This window comes from Rattus norvegicus, chromosome 18 (genome assembly GCF_021556685.1).
Source record: "Rattus norvegicus strain SHRSP/BbbUtx chromosome 18, alternate assembly SHRSP_T2T, whole genome shotgun sequence".
Classification (NCBI taxonomy): domain Eukaryota; kingdom Metazoa; phylum Chordata; class Mammalia; order Rodentia; family Muridae; genus Rattus; species Rattus norvegicus.
The window spans coordinates 15065560-15087055 of NC_141551.1; the positions used below are offsets into that span (position 1 = coordinate 15065560).

At 40.6% G+C, this 21496-nt stretch overlaps 1 protein-coding gene across 50 annotated transcripts in view; it reads left to right on the forward strand.

The window, feature by feature from the left end:
• The window catches only part of Dtna (dystrobrevin, alpha), a 362070-nt gene that overhangs the window by 304565 nt on the left and 36009 nt on the right, over window positions 1–21496 (forward strand). For 31 of the 50 annotated variants that reach the window (XM_087592983.1, XM_087592987.1, XM_087592974.1 and 28 more), the window contains 3 exon segments: window positions 2727–2810; window positions 20050–20137; window positions 20626–20723. In XM_087592983.1, the coding sequence (XP_087449109.1) occupies window positions 2727–2810; window positions 20050–20137; window positions 20626–20723 (270 nt within the window). 50 annotated transcript variants of the gene reach the window in all.

A 21496-nucleotide genomic window follows, 5' to 3' on the forward strand; every position in this document is an offset into this window, starting at 1 on the left:
CTACAAGTTCGAGGCCAGCCTGGACTATGTAGAAAGTTCCAGGCCAGCCAGGGTTACAGACTAAGACCCTGTCTCAAAACAGAACAACAACAAAAACTCAGGTTGTGGGACTACTAACTCAAGTACAAGCACAGAACACTTGCATATAGAAACGAAACATCCAGAGAAAATGCTCTTGCCTTCAAGAGACAGGGGACTTTATGTACATGCAGCAAAATGACACTGTCAGTCATGAGTTAGTTCCTAAGTAGAAGTGAGCAGGTGGTGGCATTGGTGGATAACTATCGTGTGCTTGTAAATGTTGCTGTGATTAACAGTGTCTCTTCTGTTCCACTTCCTTGCTGCCAAAAGTGATACTTGGTAAGTGATGAACGCCACCACATACACACACACACACATCCATGAATTAACAATCCCAAGGATAAGTAGTTGTGGCACTGAAAACTGGTAGGCTGCATAAGACTAGTTGGCAGCCAATCCTGCCTTCACCTGAACATTTGCACCTACGAGGAGAAAGTCGATGTTAGATTTTTATAAGTTCTTTGCTCAGATTTATACAGAAAAAGAATCTTTGCATGTTGCCTCTGAGAGTTATTGTTCATGTGAGGCTGTTTCACTTTATTAAGAATAAACACGTTTGCCATCTCTCATGTAGCACTTACACCAACGTAACTCGCCCTTTGGTGATAGAGGAAGGTAGGACATTTAGGTACTTTCAAAGCTTCCATTTTTTGCCCCAAGTTCAATGTACTGATCGGTGCCCTTTAAGCTGAAGCAATTTGCAAAGAAACTCCAATTTTAGTTTTGTGGTGACCAGTTTCAATAAAGAAAGTTGGCTTGTGTAGCCCAGGCTAGCCTCTAACTCACTAGTCTACAGAGAATGACCTCAAACTTCTGATTCTCCCGTGTTCACCTCATACGTGCTGGAATCACACATATGTGCCACGAAGCTAGGGTCATGTGCTGAGAATCCATTGTGAGCTAATTGAAAAGCATTCACAATTCATTTGTTTTCCATCTCCTAGATATGGAGAAAAATGGACACGCATTTTCTTTTCCTTTTGTCAAAAGAAAACAAGAAATGTGGGGTCAGTTTCAACCGTTGGCAAAGCTACAGTGAACATCGTTCACCCTGATTGCTGTTTTAAATCTAATGTGCCTACCTTCCTAATTATAGAGGACATTTAGATGTGATGATTGTCCCTCCTACAAAATCAAGTTATTCACATTAAAGCACAGTTAATTTTAACTACTAATGTATTGTTCCCTTGTCACAAGATGCATCCCAGGTAAGTAATAGAAAACTCTTGAGATTGTTAGCTGAACCCTGGTGATCTATCTGGAGTGGATGAAATAGTGAATCTGATGTTCTAACCTCATACAAGAAGCAATGTGCCACACAAAATCTTAGAGTGCAGTATGGCTCCAGATACAAGGAAGAAGCTTCAATGAATTTTCACTGCCAGTGCTGATTTTCAAACCTTCAGTACATCCCATCAAACAGGATGAACAAGCCCACTCTTTGCTGTTAAAGGCAAAAATCCAAAACTAACTCAGGTTAATGTAAGCCATGTACACTAGCTAACTGTTAACTCCTTACACTACTGCAACTAATGTCTCATCTCCAAAATATCCTATATTGTCAATTTCAAATGTAGAGTTAGAGTAAAATTAAAATTTCCTCTTTGAGCTTGAAATGCAACTCAGTCAGTAGAGTGCTAGCCAACCATGTACAATGCCAAGATGGATTCTCAGCACCACATGACCCTAGCTTCATGGCACATGCGTGTGATCCCAGCATTCATGGGGTGAACACAGGAGAATCAGAAGTTTGAGGTCATTCTCACTCAGTAGATTAGTGAGTTAGAGGCTAGCCTGGGCTACACAAGAGCTCATTTCGATAGATAGATAGATAGATAGATAGATAGATAGATAGATAGATAGATAGATAGATAGGTATTTTCTCTTGCTATGATGATGACCCAGTATGTCCTTTACCTTCTATGTTTTAAATTATTATTCAACATCTTACATTAACCTAAAATAAGACAGAAATGTCTAGGGGATAACAGGGATTTTCTGGGCTCTATGGTTTTATCTGATGTGAGGCATACATGGTAAAGACAATGATAAGACAAAATGGAGATAAAGCAGAAGACAAACCTAGAAGTGCACATGGTGTAGAGAGCCGTGGGCAGGTCTGAGGGACATTGGTCACTATTTCCTCTCGCTCCTGTTTTTATAATAAGGTTTGTAAGTTGACCTCACGTATCCTGGATCAGGCAAGGAGCAGGAAAGGGGATCTTGGTACTCTGCTTCATTGCATGTACATGCAGATAGAGGACAAGTAAAACCAGATGTGACTTTATTTTGGCATGTCCTTTTGGATCAGCATGTTAAAGAGGGCCGCCACCATCATGAGGAGCACACCGAATTTCAGAATCCTTGGTCTGCTCAGAAACATGAATCCACAGCCATCAAAGCTCAGGGTTCATGGCAAAATATTCCCTGTCCCCCCCCAATATCTTCTTCATGCACTAAACCTCTGTGTTCTCAAGGACCTGTTACTTTATGCCATTAGAATAACTCCGTTGGCATATAGAGGCTACCCTGTAAATGTTGGGCGAGAGACAGTTCTGAATTTTACCCTTTTCCTCCTCAGATGGTGGGAAGTGTTAATCTGGAACTTTGCCTTAACTTCCTGTGCACATTGTGTTTCCTTTCAGGCCTCCAAGACCTGTTACCAGCATGAACGACACACTCTTCTCCCACTCTGTTCCCTCCTCAGGAAGTCCTTTCATCACCAGGAGGTAAGTCCCCAATCCAGTCACTAAATAAGACTTCCCTTTCTATATAAGCTTGATCCTATAGCGAGACAACCATCCTGCTGTAAGCCAAGTGCGGAATATCTTCATCATTATTGAAAACAAGTTTGCAAATGCCCGTTGCTGTTCTCAGACTTCCTCACATGGACATATGTAGAGAGCTGGGTTGGCTCTCAAGGTTTATGTAACTTCTGGAAGTCTGCATTATATGCTCCCTGCAGTAAGAATGTGGGATATTACTACACACAAAGACACACACACACACACACACACACACACACACACATTTTCTGAATGGCCTGAGGAAGCATGGCACTGGAGTTTCATGAAGTGGTGACGTGTTGTCTTAGAGTCTAAAATGACTTACTATTTAAGACTCAGATATAAGGGAATACTCTTCTGGGTCATCTCCGGAGTTCCTAGGGTCAGGGCTAAAGACCAAGCCTAGAATACAGTTTCCATATAAGTAGTTGCATGGATAATATCACAAATCTTTCAAAGATGTGGTTATGAGTTTCATCTTTTTGCACAAAATCCACCCCCATGTACTCTAGGAACAGGAGACGCATGTACTCCTTTTAGCATTAGTGTTGGGAACACACAGGGCTCAAGAGGTGCTTTGGTTCATTTGATGAAATGTTATAAATCAACACCTGTGAGTTGTTTTGTGAATACCTGGACAGTCTCACAGAAAATCAAGAAGAAAGGTCAGAAAAGGAGCCAAGCAATTGAGCATTAGACTCCAACTGCCCTCCAGCATGGTCTTCCTTTGCCTGAGAGGATGCGTAGGTGCCAGCTTCCCTGCACAATGTTCTGGCACATTCTAAAGAAGGCTCAAGCGAGAAAGACTTATCGAGCCCACCTTTAACTCTTTTCCCTTGCCTCCCTGTGTATCTAGCCCATCAGCTAGAGGCTCGGATGAAAAAGTTCCTCGTAATTACAGTAAGCAGAAAAAAGAGAATGTGTTTCTCCACAGTGTTTGCAATACATGAGTGAAATCTGTCCTAAACAATGAGACGTTTATACCAGAACACACACAGAAATATAATGAGATTTAGGCATTGTGTAACATCTCATGACCATCCACTTCATAAGCATCAACACATAAAGCCATCTTTCCTAAAGGAATCATATAGTCGATAGGAGTCAGGGGCCTAAGCATCTATCTAGTGAAAACTTGATACACTACTTAGAAAGGTGCTGTGCATTCTAGGAAGCTCTGTGTTCTGCAAACTCCACATCACGGCAGACCCCATCCTTACTGAAGGTCATTTTATATCATTTCAGCTCGGACGGCGCTCATGGTGGATGCGTCTAGATGGATAACATGACTTCCTGTTCCCTAAAATATTTCTAAACACCTTGAGCTTTTCTGCTTCCTCTATTAACCCAGAGTTCAGTTGTTTTCCTTTCTTCCCATTTTCGTCCTCTTATCTTGTTCCCTGGGAACCACAGATCTCTATAAAACCTATGCTTCTTATCACTGTCAAGACTGGACTTTACTTTGTTTTTAGGGCACTGCTTCAATAAAGCTGTGTACACTGAACATCTACCCTCTCTGAGTGGGCCTCGCTCTGTCCATGGACGGGTTCATCGACTACACCCCTCAGCTCACCTAAGAAGTTAGCCCCACAGCTAAGCCTTCGCCCAGAAAGCTATATACAAAAAGCTATAACCTTGGCACTGACGGTAGCCCCCATTCTGAGTCTTTAATGATAGCAGCCAGTAAACGGTTGTGTTTCTACCCCAGAATGGAAATCCTTAGTCTTCTAGTGGAGACGCTGGGTCTTCAAGGGAAGGCTGAGCTGATTTCTCAGCCCTTCCCTTTCTTTCTTATTATTTTATAACTTGCATAGCTTTGTGCTACTGTGTGTAATATGTATACAAAGAGTACCAAGCTGGGTCGTGTGTCATTTGCAAGACCCTAGATGGTGATTCCTGAGACTCTTGACTTCCTTAATTCATTCCTTGGGGAATGGTCCATCACTGAGTGAGCAAGGCCAGAACAAGAGCTCCAGCTAGAGCTTAGTGCAGCTAAAAGTCTTAAAACTTTAATGTCCCCTGAGCCTGGTCCATTCTCTTGTCAAAGAAAGATGGTCTGACTCAGGCTGAAGAAGTGAGTTTGGAGCCAGCTTCTTACTGCTATTGCTCCATTTCTCCACTTTGCTGCTGCTGCTATTTGACCAGATTCTGCTTTCTCTACACGACACACAGTAAAGACGATACAGCTACATCATGCCAAAGGCGTAGGTTAAAGGTCCTTCTCCTTCTATAACAAGAGGCAGAATGCCACATGACCTAGAACTTGGTCCCTGTTTCCATCACATCCAACGGCCCCTTTATAGGGCCAGTCAGTTTTAGGGAAATGTATGTGGCTATTCTATTTAGCCTGTGCTGTCAGTCATTTGGAATGTGACTTAGGGATCATAGCCCTCTGAGAAGGAGGAGTCAGACCATGGCCAAGTTGAAATCAGCACAGCAAGAGCCTCTCTACAAACCCCTGGGGTCACCTCCTTCTCCAGTCTGTTCCCAGACTGCCACTTTGATCTTCTGAAGGCACTAAGATGTGTCCTTGAAGTCCTCTGACATTCTAGTGATCTACCTCATGCAGATTTATGAGCGTGGAGCTCTGGTCCTGCCACCATCTGTTGCATGGCCCATGCTCACATCCCTTTCCGCTAGACACTCAGTTCCCTTTTCCATTTAGGTTGGAAGTGGGTCAAACAACAAATTCATGGGCCAATTCACCTCATTCATTTCCCTGACCATAAACTATATCCCTAAACTAGATTGTTTTCTTATAAATCAACATGTGAAAGCATGACTGGATCAGTGAAAATCTGAACATGGCAGGGAACAAGAACATGGCAGGGAAGCAGTGTGAGCTAAGCTTATGAGAGATGGCATAGCATTATTGCAAAGACAATAAACAAAGAGTGGCTACACGGCCAGGCTCAAGGACCACAGTGGATATCTCCTTAAGGTCGGCTTTCTCTTTCCTCATCGTGCCTTCTTTGTAAAATCTTAAGTACCTGCCCAAATCCCCTGCTTAGTGTGCAAGTGAGAGTTACCTATCTCTTTCCCATAATAAATAAGTGGCTTTACTTATGGCCTATCTTCTTCCCCGGCCACAATGCAACTTAGAAGTATGAATGACTAATTTCTTTTTCTTTCAATGTTAAGAACATGGTTTAAAGATTTCACAAGCATTTTCATAGCTATAACTTCTTAAGGCGTAATAGTCACAAAAAAAAGAACAACACTGGCTATTTATATATGGCACCTAGCTAGCTTTTTTTTTCTGTAAATGTTAGGAAATTGCTTTTATAAATAGTGTTTTGAATACAATATAATAACTTTTTTCCATTTTTTATTACTGACATTATAGAGCCCCACAATACCTGTGAAAAGAGTCCCCACAGAGGCACCCACTGTGTTACACACCAACCACCTCCTAAGTCCTTATTCTTCCCAGCGGGACACCCTTTATGTAACATTTTCCTTGCCTGACTTGTTGGTCATTTCTTTTCTTCACTTATGTTTTCAGTCAAAAACAACTGATTCCCCTGTGTCTGTTTTATTCTTTTCAAATATTTCTGCTCACCCAAAGATTCTTTACTTAATGGCCTAGTCTTTAATCTAACTTAAAAGGATCACCCTGTGTTATAGGCATCTGTGATCTGTTCATCCAAAGTGGTTAACAAATTCAGCCTTTGCTTCTGAGAGGCAAAGATCCCCCACGGCTGACATTTGTCTAAGATTAGAACTCAGCCATCTTCTGTATCAAAAACAGGCAAAATAATCAATCAATACCTGGCATGGCCTCGATGAGCTCCTTGGGATCTTCACGATTCCTGTGTACGTTGCATGAAATTCTACAAATAAAATAACCAACTCTGTGGGTAACTTTATTTCACTCCACTTATAAGCTAGAATTAGCATAACAAATCCTAACAAAGTTTGGATTTCCATATAAACATGTTAGCACTTCATTGAATCCATGGCTATCTCATTCCATTGACATTTCTTCTCTTACTGGGTGCTTTAGTTAGTCTTTGAACATGTTCTGTACACAGAAGACTTCCCTGTAGACTGTCTTGACAAACATACAGTTAATACAGCTTGATGATATTAGGGAACAACAGAGCAAATGAGATCAAGTGGGACTGACCTCAACTTGTACTGTTTCTGTGATGCCTACGTCTATGCCAGCCTGAATTGATGGAGAATCAATTTTTAAAAATTTGTTTGTTTGTTTGTTTGTTTGTTTGTTTGTTTTATTCACACGTATGTATACTTGCCTGGGAGAGTTTATATGCATCATGTACTTGCAGATGCCTATGCAGGCTAAGTGAGGGCGTAAGATCCCCTGAAACTGTCGTTACAGTCTATTGTGAGCTACTACGTGGCTGTTAAGAACTGAACCCAGGTCATCTACAGGAGCGGTAAAAGTTCTTAACTACTGAGCTATCTCTCCAGCCCCATGGGTAACTAATCTTCCTGCTGAGATGCTAATCCATTTTCATGCATAATTTTTATCCATATACCAGATTTTTATATTTCAAATTTGAGCTGTTAAAATGTAGAGAGAAAAAAAAACAGTATGTTTCAAAAAACTGTCTCTTAACTAAAGTGAAAAGAGGACTCTTCTTACTGAGTTTCAGTCAGCTTGATGACCCCATCACTATTGAATAAATTAGCGAGAAGCAGGTCCCCTGTTGAAAATCACTTGACAAAGGAGTTCACTTTACAAGCATTCTTGCCAGTCTGTCACTTAGTTAAGAATTAATAAAATTAGTTTCGTGCTCTTTAAAATGTCTGCAATGGTTTAAAATATTGTTTTCACTTTAGCCACTATGATATTATATATCTCATATTCCACAGGATCAAATATAATCCTTTGACACTATGTTCAATAAGAGAGAAACAAATTTCCTTGATCAGGACTTAATAGGGTATTCTAACATACACAGAGTTGGTTTAAAACACAAATTTCAAGTTTCAGCAAACCCAACACGTATTTGTGTTGAATCCCACTTCAAGATGCCTCAGAAATGCTCTTGTTAAGCAACAATCATGGCACTGGCTGTCAACCTTCCAAACTAACGGAAGAGTTTAAACTATATGTGAAATATTTTAAAAAGTGTTTGATCCTCCAAAACCCGCTAGTTGTCTCTACTGGGTCTTTGCTTTTAATCTTACATTCAACATCAGAAGATATATCTGAATAATTTAACTAGTCTGCTGGTTCCTTAGTTTAAGAAGATAATGCTATAAAATCTGATAGTCAAAGAACAAGGAAATGTTAGCAGGCAGGGAACTCATTTTGTGTGAAGGAAGACTTGCTGACTTCTCTCAGTGCGGTGAGTGGCTTTGTAGACCTCTGAGATCAATTTTGTAACAGATCTGCCTTCAACTAGAGGAAAGGGTTGGAGAAACACTGAGAAGGAAGAAAACTGCGATTATCTGAGAAGGAATATAAGGGGAATTACTTCAGGGAACAATGTTCAGAGAGATGTTTTAGTGGAATAATAGAACCTTACAGCAAACACCAGCTACAGAGTCAAAGTGATTATTGGCCTTGATGTGAAACTCCCATTTCAGAGGATAAAGGTCAACATCTTGAAAAATACCATCAAGACCATAGGGAAACCAGGTCCTCCTAGAACATTAATCTAATGTATCAGTTTTAAAGTCACGGTGATCTGTTGTAGGCATGGTAGCAATCAATAATAATCCACCGCATACTTTGATGTTGCTGGAGCAGTAGATTCTAAATATTACAGGCACACAAAATAACATTGTGAAACGATGACCATGCTAATTAGCTTGATTTGATCATTCCACAATGTACATTAAACATCACATTCTGCCCCCTTCTCTGGTTTATTCTTAAGGTCAATTTTATATATATTTGTCCTTTCTAAACACAACATTTAATATGATGATGTCTTCCTAACAGTCTGAGTGAAAGTATCATAAATTTGGCAAACATGATTATCTGCGAGACTCTTAATTTGTGATACAACCTAACATCTGTACATTTCTCCATGACTTTAGGGTTTTTTTTTTTTTGGAATACCTGGTATTGAAATATGCCTATGATATATATGGTGTAGACGTGACTTAGAACTATGAGGCAGGAGAAGAAATCTTGATGCCTCATAGTTTAGATCTCAACTGTTAAACATTTGGCCAGAGCGAAGGGTCAGTAGTTAAAAGTATTTGTTGTCCTTGCAGAGGACTGGGCTTTGGTTCTAAGCACCCACAAGGTGGCTCACTCTCGGTTACTTGTAACTTCAGTTGTGGCCTGATGCATAAATGTGGTACATAGACAGAGGTACAGGCAAAGTGCCCACAAAAAAACAAAAAAAACAAAACAAACACGAACCTTTTAAACACAGTCAGAAATTAATCTTGTAAATACAATCAGAGGGCTTAATTTTATTTTTTTTCCACAAATGTGGGAACTTAGCCACGACAAAGTGTTGGCTTTAAAAGAGATACTAAAACCTTAAAAACTGTCATTTAAAGGAAGCAAAAATTTTCCTTTTAATAAATGTAAAATGCCAAATTATTTAATCTACCCATTAGATATCTATTAATATTCATGTAAGAAATGTCAGCATTTCTTTGAACTATATTTCATCTGAAACTTTTCTTTGTAGCTTCATAGCCAAGAGCAGGTAACTTACATCATTGAGAACAGTGAAACATACCTGATATGGCTGCCATCTTTAGGTAATACTCGAGTTTGTATTCAAAAGATCACTGAAGAATTCGGGGAGCGTAGAAAAATCAAACTTCTTTTTAAACTATGTGTAGGGGTGTGTGCCCATGTATGAACATGATCACCTGATGCCCAGAGAGGCAAGAGAAGTCAGATCCCCCAGAGTTAACATCACAGATGGCTGTGAGTCACCTGATGTGGGTGTTGGGAACCAAACCTGGGTCCTCTGAAAGAGATGGACATGCTTTAAACAGCTGAGCTAGCTCTCCTTCCTAGAAGCAAACTTCTTAAAAGGCATCTAAATGTTGGTAGGACTTTATGAACTATTGAGATGTTCCCATCCTACCCTGAAGTAAATGTTAGATGGGTTCTCCTGATGTCTAGCCATGAAAAATACGTGTTCCTTGTTAAGCAAATACCAGAGGTCAACTCTGAATTCATGGTAGCTGTTATGGTTCCCAGATAGGTTTCTTCTCTTAGATAACCTCTATGGAAATCTGCAGCTATCCTGATCATTTCAAAGTCCTAAGCCATCTGTCCACACGGAGTGTGGATCTAGACTAAGGAGTCTGTGATGCTGGCTTCTATTCTTGATGTGTCGCTGTGTTTACGCTCTTCTTGGCTTTCCCATCTTATTAACTAGCTCTCCTCCCAAGGACAGTGAAGTAGAACAGAACAAAATCCTGGCTAGGGCTTCTCCAGCCTTTCTGAAGGGTAAAGGGTAAGTCCAAGCCAGAGTGTGCTGGGTTCCAGAACTAACTGACTAAAGATGGAGTTTCTCTTGTTGTCAGTGGTTTGCATGTGAAAGACCGTTTGACCTAGATAGCAGCCATCTTATAACTTACTAACAACACCAAGTCTTTATTCTACGTGGACACAGTTGTGTGATTACTTTCTCTTGTTCCATTTTTCTTTTATTTTAATTTTATAATTTATATAATTTAATTTTATAACCCAACTATCCAGAAGATACTTAATCTTTGTTGTGATACTTTGTGTGTTATGTTTTCCATGCAGAAAAGTTCCTTCGTGTTTGTGGTCAAAGAAGGCAAATCTTTTTACTAAAAAACAAAATACTTAATGTTTTGTAAGCTAGTAGATTGAAGTTGTGGACTTCCTTGCCTGGGTTTTGCTTGGGTTTTTCATAGAACATCACATCCAATCTCCCTTTACTTGCTTAATTTTCTGCGTGCTTTTCCTATCACAAACTCATTCCTCCTTTGTCTGCGTGTTTCCATCCACCTCTCTCAATTCCTCTTTCCCTCTACCCTGTTTTAGGATACATTACAGCTTGAACGTGGCAGACAGGCTAGCTGACGAACATGTTCTCATTGGGTTGTATGTCAACATGCTCCGGAACAACCCGTCATGGTTAGTGCATCATGGGTAGGCTTGAGTGCTAGCCTGTCCCTATGGAGGGGAGCAGCCTGGGTTACTGACCAGCAGTCTTAACCAGCAGCTCTGGGACTGCAAGGCAAAGGGGAACCAGGAACTAGAAGAAAAGGGGAACTTTTCTTCTAGGTCAGGTAACCAAATCTTTTCTAACGTTGTCCTGGATACTTCGCACCACTGTATCACGGAGTTCTCGTCCTAGCTTTGTCTTGGCTAAAGTGAAAACTGCTATAACAACTGTTACCGTCTAGTAATCGGAGAAATCGGGAGCCTGTCGGAAGGTTCTATTCCAAGCGCCGTGTTCCTACAAGAGGGAGATAGCTCTTGTTTCCAGGGTGTGGGGGTCTCCACCGCTCTGAGAAGCAATGCTTTGCTCATTTCAGATAGAAGCAAAACATAGAGAAAGTTATGTGAGCATAAAGCGTAAATCATTGGATAAGGGCAGCATTGGAGAAATTGTCTTTCAGTGATGCTCTCACTGACAAACGTATTGGGACAGCCATCCTGATGAAACCTGCCTTCATGTCCCAGAAGATCGAAAGCTGATGTTTAGATAGACCCAGTATTTTTATATCTCTAGCATTAAGATTATAAACAGTTGCAAAGTTTTTCTCTATTTTATTGTAGCATGGGAGATTGATTAAAGTTATTTCACTTTAATAATAAATATTCAATTAAAATTTGAATAAGAGTAAAAACAGGCTATATTTTCACTGTATGAATGGTCAGTTTGGGCTACCATTGCACAAACATATTTATCAGACCAATTCTTTGCCAACAATTTAATTTCACTTAGAATCTCTAATTGTCTCTAAACTGAGGACCCATGATTTTTGTGATGTTATAAACATTAAGGGAGGCCATGGGCTCAGTTCTCATTAATGTGGTTTAACCTTCAGCGTAGCAGGCTCCTTGCCTCTTCTTTATTGCAAAGCATCTGTTTTAGTACCTCTTTTATCACTGTCACCAAATACCTGCCCAAAACAATAATTTATTTTGGCTCATGGTTTCAGAGAATGTAGTCCATGCTCATGTGGTTCTATGTCTCTGGACCAATCGTGAAGCAGAATATCAGGGTGGCAAAAGCATGTGGTCAAGAGTCATTTCACAGCAGCATCATGTAGACGAATGGGGATACAGGAAGGGGTCAGGGTAAGATAAAGCTTCTATGGACCTTCTGAGCTGCCTACTCCCTCCAACCAGGCACCATCTCCTGCTTTCCCTCACTTCCCAAGAATGACATTTTATGAATCCATCCAAGGATCAATCTATCTGTTGTTTCAAAGTGTCTAGAATTTAGTTAAAATATCATAACGAGCATCCCCAAGTGTTCTCCACTCCCCTGGATATTTCTTAATGTAGTCAAGCTGATAGTCAAACAGCCATTTTAGGTAGGGAACTCGATGGGAAGGAGGGGGTCGTGAAGAGCAGGGGGGAAAGGGAATAGACAGTGGAGAGTGAATGTGGCCACAACACACAATATCATATACTGTCCAAATTCTTTTTATTAATTCTAAAATCCTTATAGCATCCCTCATCACAGAGCATACACATATCTGTGCTTTGGCTCTTGCCCCTCTGTTGCTGAACTCTGTTTCTAGAACATTCTCCTCCTATGATTGTTTGCAAACTTCATCCCTATTGCTATTTCTAATACCTTAGATGGTTTTTGCAGAATTGATACATGGGAGAATTTTATAATTGATGAATTATTCGTCTTAATATGTATAAAAATAAACACATTAATATGCATTTTTAATGTGCAGCTGTCACACTGGTTTAATTTCGTCCTATGTTTTACTCCTTGAGCAGTCAAAACTTCAATCTTGCTCACATTTCCTGAACTTCCAAATTCAGCAGTGTCTGCTTTCTCCTAACCTCAGCCTCTCAGAACTACTTATTACTTTAATCTTATTTACAATAAATGTGCTCTCCCATTGTTACACAGTGACTAGAAGATTGAAGCTTAGTACTGAATTACTTATTTAAAAACATCTTATCAGTCATCTTAAAATGCAGTCAGTATGGAGCCAATAAGAAGTCAGCCACGGTGTTCTCACCCCGTCCTCTCCTGAACAGCTCTAAGCACGCCCAGAGCACTTTCACTGCACGACTTTGTCCTGTTCTTTGTGAAGGTTGCAGCAGAAATGTCCAAAGAGAAAAGCTCAGGCTTTCTTACTTCTCGTCATTTTTCCTACTTCAGTCACTAATCACACTGACTTGACGGTCACTTTGGACCATAAAAGCTGCCCCACAAATACATCTGACATCTGCTTGGCAAGAGACAGTGAGGGTTTGCACCGCAAAGCAAAGCGGACCTCAGAGTGACGGATGACTGGACTCAGAACCACCACCTCCGTGTTACTCTTGGTTTATTTGTGTCCTTGCCAACGAAGCTCCAACATTTTCAGGTTTCTCCAATCTTCCTCCCTTTCCTTTGTGTCTAGTCAGAAGTCACTAGACATGTGTATTAACATGTATTAGCACCAGTGCAGCTAGAAGCCTTTACCACCAGTTATGGCGAAAGGTAATGGTGATGTATGACATAAATAATAGTGTAGTAGTAACAGGTAACTAGCACTCGCCTCTCGATAACGTCTCTGCTGACAAATGTTATTTGCACGACTTCCAATCTCAGAACAGGTCCACAGAGTGAAGATGCTCATTCCCACTTAAAATAATACCATTTTAGGGAGTTTACCTGAAGCCCCACCCCCAGTTACACAGCTGCTGGCTAAATAGTGAATGGAGATTTTGAAGATGGTCTATCCCAACTTATAGCCTCTATGCTGCATCGCTTCTTGTTAAACCTCTGCCAACACGTGTCCTACAGACAGCTGTCACGGACAGTACTTCTGTCTGGCTGACAGGCTCCACATGTCTACTCACTAAATCTGCATTTCTTACTATACTATTTTTATTTCCTTTTAAGAAATATCATGAGCACATTATCAATAAGCATAGTAGCTGTGAGCATGTTACCGTTTATGAATTATTACCATGAGTTTTTATTTTATTTTATTTTTATTTTAAGATTTAAAATAGCAAGGATTCTCTCTTTGATCTCTTTTATGGACAAAATAGCCAGAATAATAAGTCACAAATTTGTAAAATGCTTCAAAAATTATACATCTGTTTGCAGTACTACACTACTTACCTTGCTTCTTTGCAAGGCTAAATATTCTTACTTCCCTTTTACTAATGAGGAAATGTGGGCAAGCTGTAAGGAGTGACCCAGGGTTGAGCACTGGTGAGGGCTTGCACACAAAAGCACATTCTCTTCTCATTCTCATTTCTTATGAGATGTGAGATACTCTACAGTAATTACTTAACACCATGGGAAACTGGCTCAGGTCTAAATTCCTTGCATCCAAGTTGAAGAAACACTTACACTGCTGGTGGTTCTAATATAAGCTAAGCCAAACAAGTAAATGTCGGCCTGCTGAAAATGTGGAATCGTTTCTGAGTGGCTTTTAGCACTGTCTGGTTTGTAAGGCCCTTCTCCAATGAGGGAGGAGGGGGTTTCTCAAGGAAGCACATGGAGATCTTGGACTTTGCTTCCCTCTCGAAAGCTTACAGCCTACCTGGGCTTACCGGCAATTTGTGGGAAATATCTCTGGCAGGCAGAACAAAAGATTGAAAACAGATCTACATTATATCTATACTTGTGCTGTTCCAATGGTCCAGTATGGTTCTCAAAACTCCATAAGGGAGAAAGGGGAAGTAGCTAAAGGCTATAGACTGTAATTCGAGATCACAATCAGTTGCTGTCTCTTGATTAGATTCTTGATCTCCTGTAACTAGGTTAGAACTGGTCTGTTCTTGTCCTTGAGTACAAGAAATTGTATATCATATTGCTAGTAGATTTATTGCTTAGTGGATTTGTAATACAACTTATTCAGAACTGTCCCCCAGGGCTGGGGGTGTCACTCAGTTGGTAGAATGCTTGCCTGCTGTGCATGCATCACCAGGTTTGATCTCCAATACCACATAAACTAGCCATGGGGGTATAGGCTTGAACTCCTAATGCTGCCAGAGGTAGAGGCAGAAGCATATGAGGTTCGATGTCATACTTAACCAATCAGTGATTTTCAGGCCATTCTAGGCCACATGAAACCTTGTCTCAAGAAAAATACAACAATAAAATAAAGTCATAAAGTACCACAGTACCTTATATTATGGGAACCTCTTCTTAAAGGGCACCAGTCATGTTGAATTAGCACCTATGGCTTACAATTTCATGTAGCTTTATCCATTGAAAGGCCTTCTCTACAGACAGTCACAGTCTAAAGTTAGTGGGGTACTGGGGCTATGATAAATAACATCAGAAGAAGATGCAACATACTTCGACCCTGAATTCATTTACCCTATGTGTCTGTGCTTTTATTGTGTAGGCCAGAGCTTGAGTGAATGCATAACTTTTATTTTAACTTTTATCAGGTTGTAAAGTGAAGGGCTTGAAGGGCTTAATAAAGGAGTTTGAAGGCTTTCTTCCGAGAAGCCACAGTAACAAGTTTATACTGTTGTGATCTAATGATAGTATTTCTTCATGCCTTTTCCTTGCAAACCACTCATTCAAGAGTCCTGATGGTCAACTGTAAGACTTACCTCTTTCCCTCTCCACATTTTAGTCACATAAAAACATCAGGCCCTAGGATTACGTCATCCTTTTCAACCTCAACTCTCTTACGCTCACTGCCTTCCAATTTTTTAGACAGTATTGGTGATCCATAACATTTTGTCCTCAGCCACCTGTAAAATATAGGATACACTCTGATAAAATAAAAAACATAACCTTCCAGGCTGCTCAGATGGTTCATTAGGTAAAGTTCTTATCACCAGGCTCCATGGCCTGAGTTTGACTCCAGGAACACGCATGGTAGAAGGAGAGACCTGATTTCCACAAATTGTTTTGTGATCTCCACATGTGTGCAATGCCATGTATGAAAACAAACACAGAGACACATGCATATACACACACAGATACACACACCAAACACATCCATAAATATACATGCACACACAGACACATAAGACATACAAATGCACACACACAAGTGTACACATGCATACACACACATGCTCGCATACACATATGCATGCACACACAGACACACACACACACACCTTTTTTCATCTTCTATTTAGGAGTTAACAAATAATACCTTCTTGAGTGAGCTTCTCATTAGCTCAGCAGTTTTCAACCTGTGGATTGCAACCCCTTTGGGGGTTTAATGACCCTTATGGAGGTTGCCTAAGAGCACCATAAAAACACAGATATTTACATTACAATTAATAGAAGTAGCAAAATTACAATTATGACATAGCAATGGTTGGGGGGTCACCACAGCACAAGGAACTGTGTTAAAGGTCACAATTAGAAGGTTGAGAACCACTGTATTAGCTACTTAATGTCAATAGAATGATGTATCAGACTTAATAACCTTAAAATTAATCTGTAGTGTCTTTATCCGAATAAATAAAAAAGAGAAGCTATTCAAAGAGAACACAGAAGTGTTTCTATTGCCTTATGAATTACATCATGGTTTTCTCTAACAACCCCACCCTAGAAGTCAAATCAGGCCTACCTATGCCCAAAAGAATCAAAAAATAAATGGAACAGACCTGAGTTCCCAGAAATCTTTGCAAAACCTCAATTTGCCTAGCCCTGCCTGACGGGATGTCACCTGAAATCCCAAGAATGCCATTTGAAGTCCCTTGTAAAGGACCCTGGCCATGCCTTTAAGGCAAACCCTTAAGAGCTTTCAATACAACATCCCTTCATTCCAAAAGCAGCCAACAGAACGGCAGTTACCTTTAACACGTCGTCATCTTATAGGTCACTGATCGTCAAGTCCTCAAACGAACAGTTAGCACTGGAGATAGTCCCGGGCCTGGTATTTATTTTAATGATTTACAGGTTATTGGCCATTTATTTTCAACTGTGTAGAGTTGAGATCTTGAAATAATGGAATTTATCAGAGAAATGTCCCATTCACCTGTGAGTAATTTGAACATCCTGAAAGGCTCGTGCAGGCTCATAAATCACTTGTATGCAGTAATGTGTCACCGCAGTGTGCATTCACGCCACGCTGGGGGACGAAAGGCATGGGGTGTAAGTTATCACTTATGAGACAGCATCTCATATCCTTGTGGCTTGCATTGCCAGGAGGCATTTTATATAACCTTCATACTTTATTTGCCTGCAGGTCATTCATAATAAAAAATACTTTTACCATGGAGTTTTTTATCAAGGTTTTTTTTTTTTATTGTGTATCTATCAACGCACTCACAAGTGTTCATGACAAAGTCACTTTCAAGCACTAAGATGGATGAGGTCTTGAGCCCGGACCACTGGGTATTTTAATCTGCACAAACTATGTAGGATCGGGTAGTTATTCTCTAACACAGCGACCAGAAATGATAGACGTGTTCAAATCCAACTAAATGGTCTCCTAATAGGTTAGTCATTTGTCTAAAGCAAAAGCAGTATAACTTCCCCTTCCTCCTGAAGTTATAATAAGAAACGTGGCTATCTCAAGCCCTGTATACGGCAGACAGTCCTTCATAAAGATATACACATATGGCCAAGCACCAACCGTACACAAGTAATTCCTCCTCGCTATGTTTAAATTGTGTCGAGTCGACTTTGGGATTGATATTAAATAGAATGTAAGTTCTGCATTCTAGAATTCTCTTACCTCAGGAAAACGTCTGTAAAATATCCAACAGTTATGTTAATATCAGTTAAATACTCACAAAATGTACATTTGATATGGTCCTTATTTCTCGTACGCAGGTGTCTTATTTAAATGTTTAGATCTTCTAGAACGTTCTGCTAAGGGATCCTTACAGATCAGGACTATAATCTTCTGAAACCTCATCAGAAATTCAGATTCTCAGGTTACTCCCTCAAACCTCAGCCAGTCCCACCAATGTCACTAGAGTTCAGAGACAAAAGTTTCACACCCCCGAATAGCACGTTTAGAGGTTAAAGTTTGAGACGGACTGCTCTGGGTGTTTCAGACAGCGGCGAGTTTGTAAAGAGGCAAGAATCATTCATGTGACTCACAAAGTGGTCAAGAGACAAAATAATATAGCAGCGAATACTTAGCACATGGTGTATCCCAGGCAGTGGACCAGACATTGACTGCATCTGTTACCTCAGTTCTACAATCTGAAGGAAAAGACTTGTCTGTGGCTAGAGGTGGGTTGGTAAATTGGGGAATTCAGGAATGTTTGTTTGCTGTAGTCCACAGAAAAGGGCTAAGTCTACAATGGCACTGCTCAAGGTTAAAACTGGTAGGGTTAGCAGCTGGGAGGGATGTAGGTAAAACAGAGGTAAAAGCCATGGAGGATGTTCCAGATGCCCTGGCAAAATTGTTACAACGATAAACTCACAACTAAACAAGGATGAGCTCCTAGCTTAGTTTACACGAAGAGATCGCTCATCTTCTCACTTCAAAATAAGGTTTGAGATAATTTTGCATGTTACCTTTATATGTAAATGTTCATGTAGAATCATTGTGCATTACTTTATGAATATGAGTCTTCACAATGGAAAATCATTGGTGGTGCTGGCATAGGCATGTGTGAGCAATCATGGGTATCATTATTAGCTAATTTTTATTTATTTATTCTTTGCATATGAGTGTTTTGTCTCCATGTATGTTTCTGTACCACATATGCCTGTTTCCAGAGGCCATAAGAGGGTGTCAAAGCCCCTGGAACTGGAGTTAGTTATAGATACCGTGTAGGTGCTGAGAACTGAGTACCCTTGAGAATAATCTCCTAAGAGTAGCCCGTGCTCTTAACAGCCGACCAGCCTCGCCGGCCCTTCCTATTTTTATTTTAAGAATAAAAGTAGAAGGGCCAGCTAACAATGACATAAGTATGCTTAGGAATGATAGCCAATTTCTGAGCTTGAGTCTGACCTTCTACCCATCACAATAATGGGTAGAAACAAGTCAACATTAGTCTGTTAACAAGATTGGTGTTATTGTTAAGTCTCATTGAACTTTTCTCAGTGTCACCCAAAGCGTAGCCTTTAGGGAAGAGTTTCCGAAGATGACATTTTCTGGAATGTGAGAGGGCTCATACTACTCCTACTTCGCCTGGTTTTCAGGGACACGGTCAGCCTTATTCTAGTGTGAGCATTTTCTTTAAATTGATAAGAGCCACTAAATATTTTCCATCACCGCCATTGGATTGCCTGGGAAGTGGCTTATTCACAGCCATATAATCCTTCCCTTCCAGAGTAGCATATTACCCTGGAGATTAGCGCAACAAACATCATCTCACAGTTTGATGAAGGAATCTGGGCATTGCTTAGCAAGATGCTTTTGACTCAAGGATGTTTGTTGGGTAATGGTCCAGCTGTCCTCTCTTGCTCTGGGATCAAGAACAGCCTCAACGAATAGGGATTCATTCCCTTGGTTCCTGGTTGGTTTGGGCCCTCATCATACAAGCAGATATAGGACATGAGATCCAGATTCCCTCAGGACAAGTACATAAGAGAATAGAACATGCAAGAAATAGAACACCCACGATGGAAGTCACAGTCTTTTAAAGCCATGTGTTAGAAATGACATCCCATTCTTGTGCCATATTCTGTTCATTAAACAAAAGTCAGTATGTGCAGATTATAGGAAAGGGAAATTACAGGAGGATGTGAGTGCCAGGAGACAGGAGTCATTGGATCAACAACAATACAGTGGGGTCTTTGCTCTTCCTGCCTGTTTCCATATTTTCTAATGTCACTTTTTGACATGCATAATTTATGAAATGAAATAAAAACATTAAAAGCAATTAAATTAAAGAGAAAATATCTTTTATATCTAAAACATCACAAAAGTCATGTCACTTCTCATCAAAGTCTTCTTAATAAAATAATTGAAGTGGCTTATCAAGGACTTATTATTGACCTTCCCAGCCACACTTCAGATCCTGTCACGAACCCAAGTTGAAGATCATTAATCTAAGAGACATTTGAAGAGCTTAGAAATATTTGGCATCGAAAAGCCCAAAGTCCCTAATGGTGATAGGAAAACATCAGTCTCTCTCAGTGCCCTGACAGAATCCTGTTTGCCTTTTTTTCTACAGTATGCTTGAGAGTTCAAACCGGCTTGATGAAGAACACAGGCTGATCGCCAGGTACGCCGCGCGACTGGCGGCAGAATCCTCCTCATCCGTAAGTAGAACAAAAGGACGCACTTGTTGGCCTCCGGGATCCTTTAACTTCAAATGGCCCTAGTCCATTGTGATCATTATGCCTGGTGCTAATTAATAAGAAAATTGGTGGGGTTTTTTTATTGTTGGTGTCTTTGGTGCTATGATTATGGTATCTTGGTAATGTGTGCCCAGCTTTAAAAATATGGTGGACAGAAGAACAAAGGCTCTACACTAGTGTGATATTCCCAACTGAAGCCCCATATACTTTCCTTTACCCAATCTCATTTCTGTATCAGAGAACCTGAGAAATGGAGGGTTTGGCTTCCACTGTGTAGGTATATTTGAGATCTGTAGAATAGCTTGCTCTTAGAATAGCAATTTAATTTTCTGTTCTTGCCCCCAACCATGGAATAGTCTCTCCTCCCTTGTCTGCATATCCCATGATGCCCATCTCACATGTGAGTTCACATTCCAAGTAGTAAGCAATGTCAACTCCATGTTTTACAGCAGCCCACGCAGCAGAGGAGCGCCCCTGACGTCTCCTTCACCATCGATGCAAATAAACAGCAAAGGCAGCTGATCGCAGAGCTAGAGAACAAGAACAGGTAGGGCTTGGGGACGTGGGCCGTAAGTCTGGCATATGCCTGTCTAAGGGAGGACACCCCAGTCTGGAGCTTCACTGTAAAAGTGTGTGTATGTGTGTGTGTGTGTGTGTGTGTGTGTGTGTGAGTGTGTGTGTGTGAGTGTGTGTGTCTGTGTGGGGTGTATGTGTGTGTACTTCAGATATATCATGTACATCAATTCATATACATCAACATAATAAAAGTCATCCCACTGGACAACTCTTATTTTCCTTTTTCCTTTTTTTTTTAAACAAGCAGTGGTCAGGAACACATGGAGGAATGTGTTTCTGTTGCTCAGGGATGAGTAGGAAGCTCACCGAGTCCTCCTGTACAGCTGAAGAAACACTCAGGGCAGCGTGGCCATCATCCATTGTTCGGTGCGAATATCTCTGCGTTGGCAGGTCCCATCTATGCTCAACACAGTTTAATCCCATGATTCTGACTCTGTGGCATTTCCACCATCAGCTCCCAACCAACCTGCCATTTTTTTTTCAAGACAAAACCCTCTTGGTCTTCCATGGCATCTTGATTAAAACCCTCTCCTGCCACTGTGGCATGCAAGATGCTTGCTTCCTGGGGTCCTGACCAACATAACCCCCTAATATTACTTCCTATTAATGTGTGTGTGAGTGAGTGTGTGTGTGTGTGTGTGTGTGTGTGTCCTCGATGTCTAAAGTAATCTTACTTAACCCTCTATTCCTTATTTTAACTCCACCTTCTCTGAATGAAATGGGAGTTCTCTAAGAACAGAGATC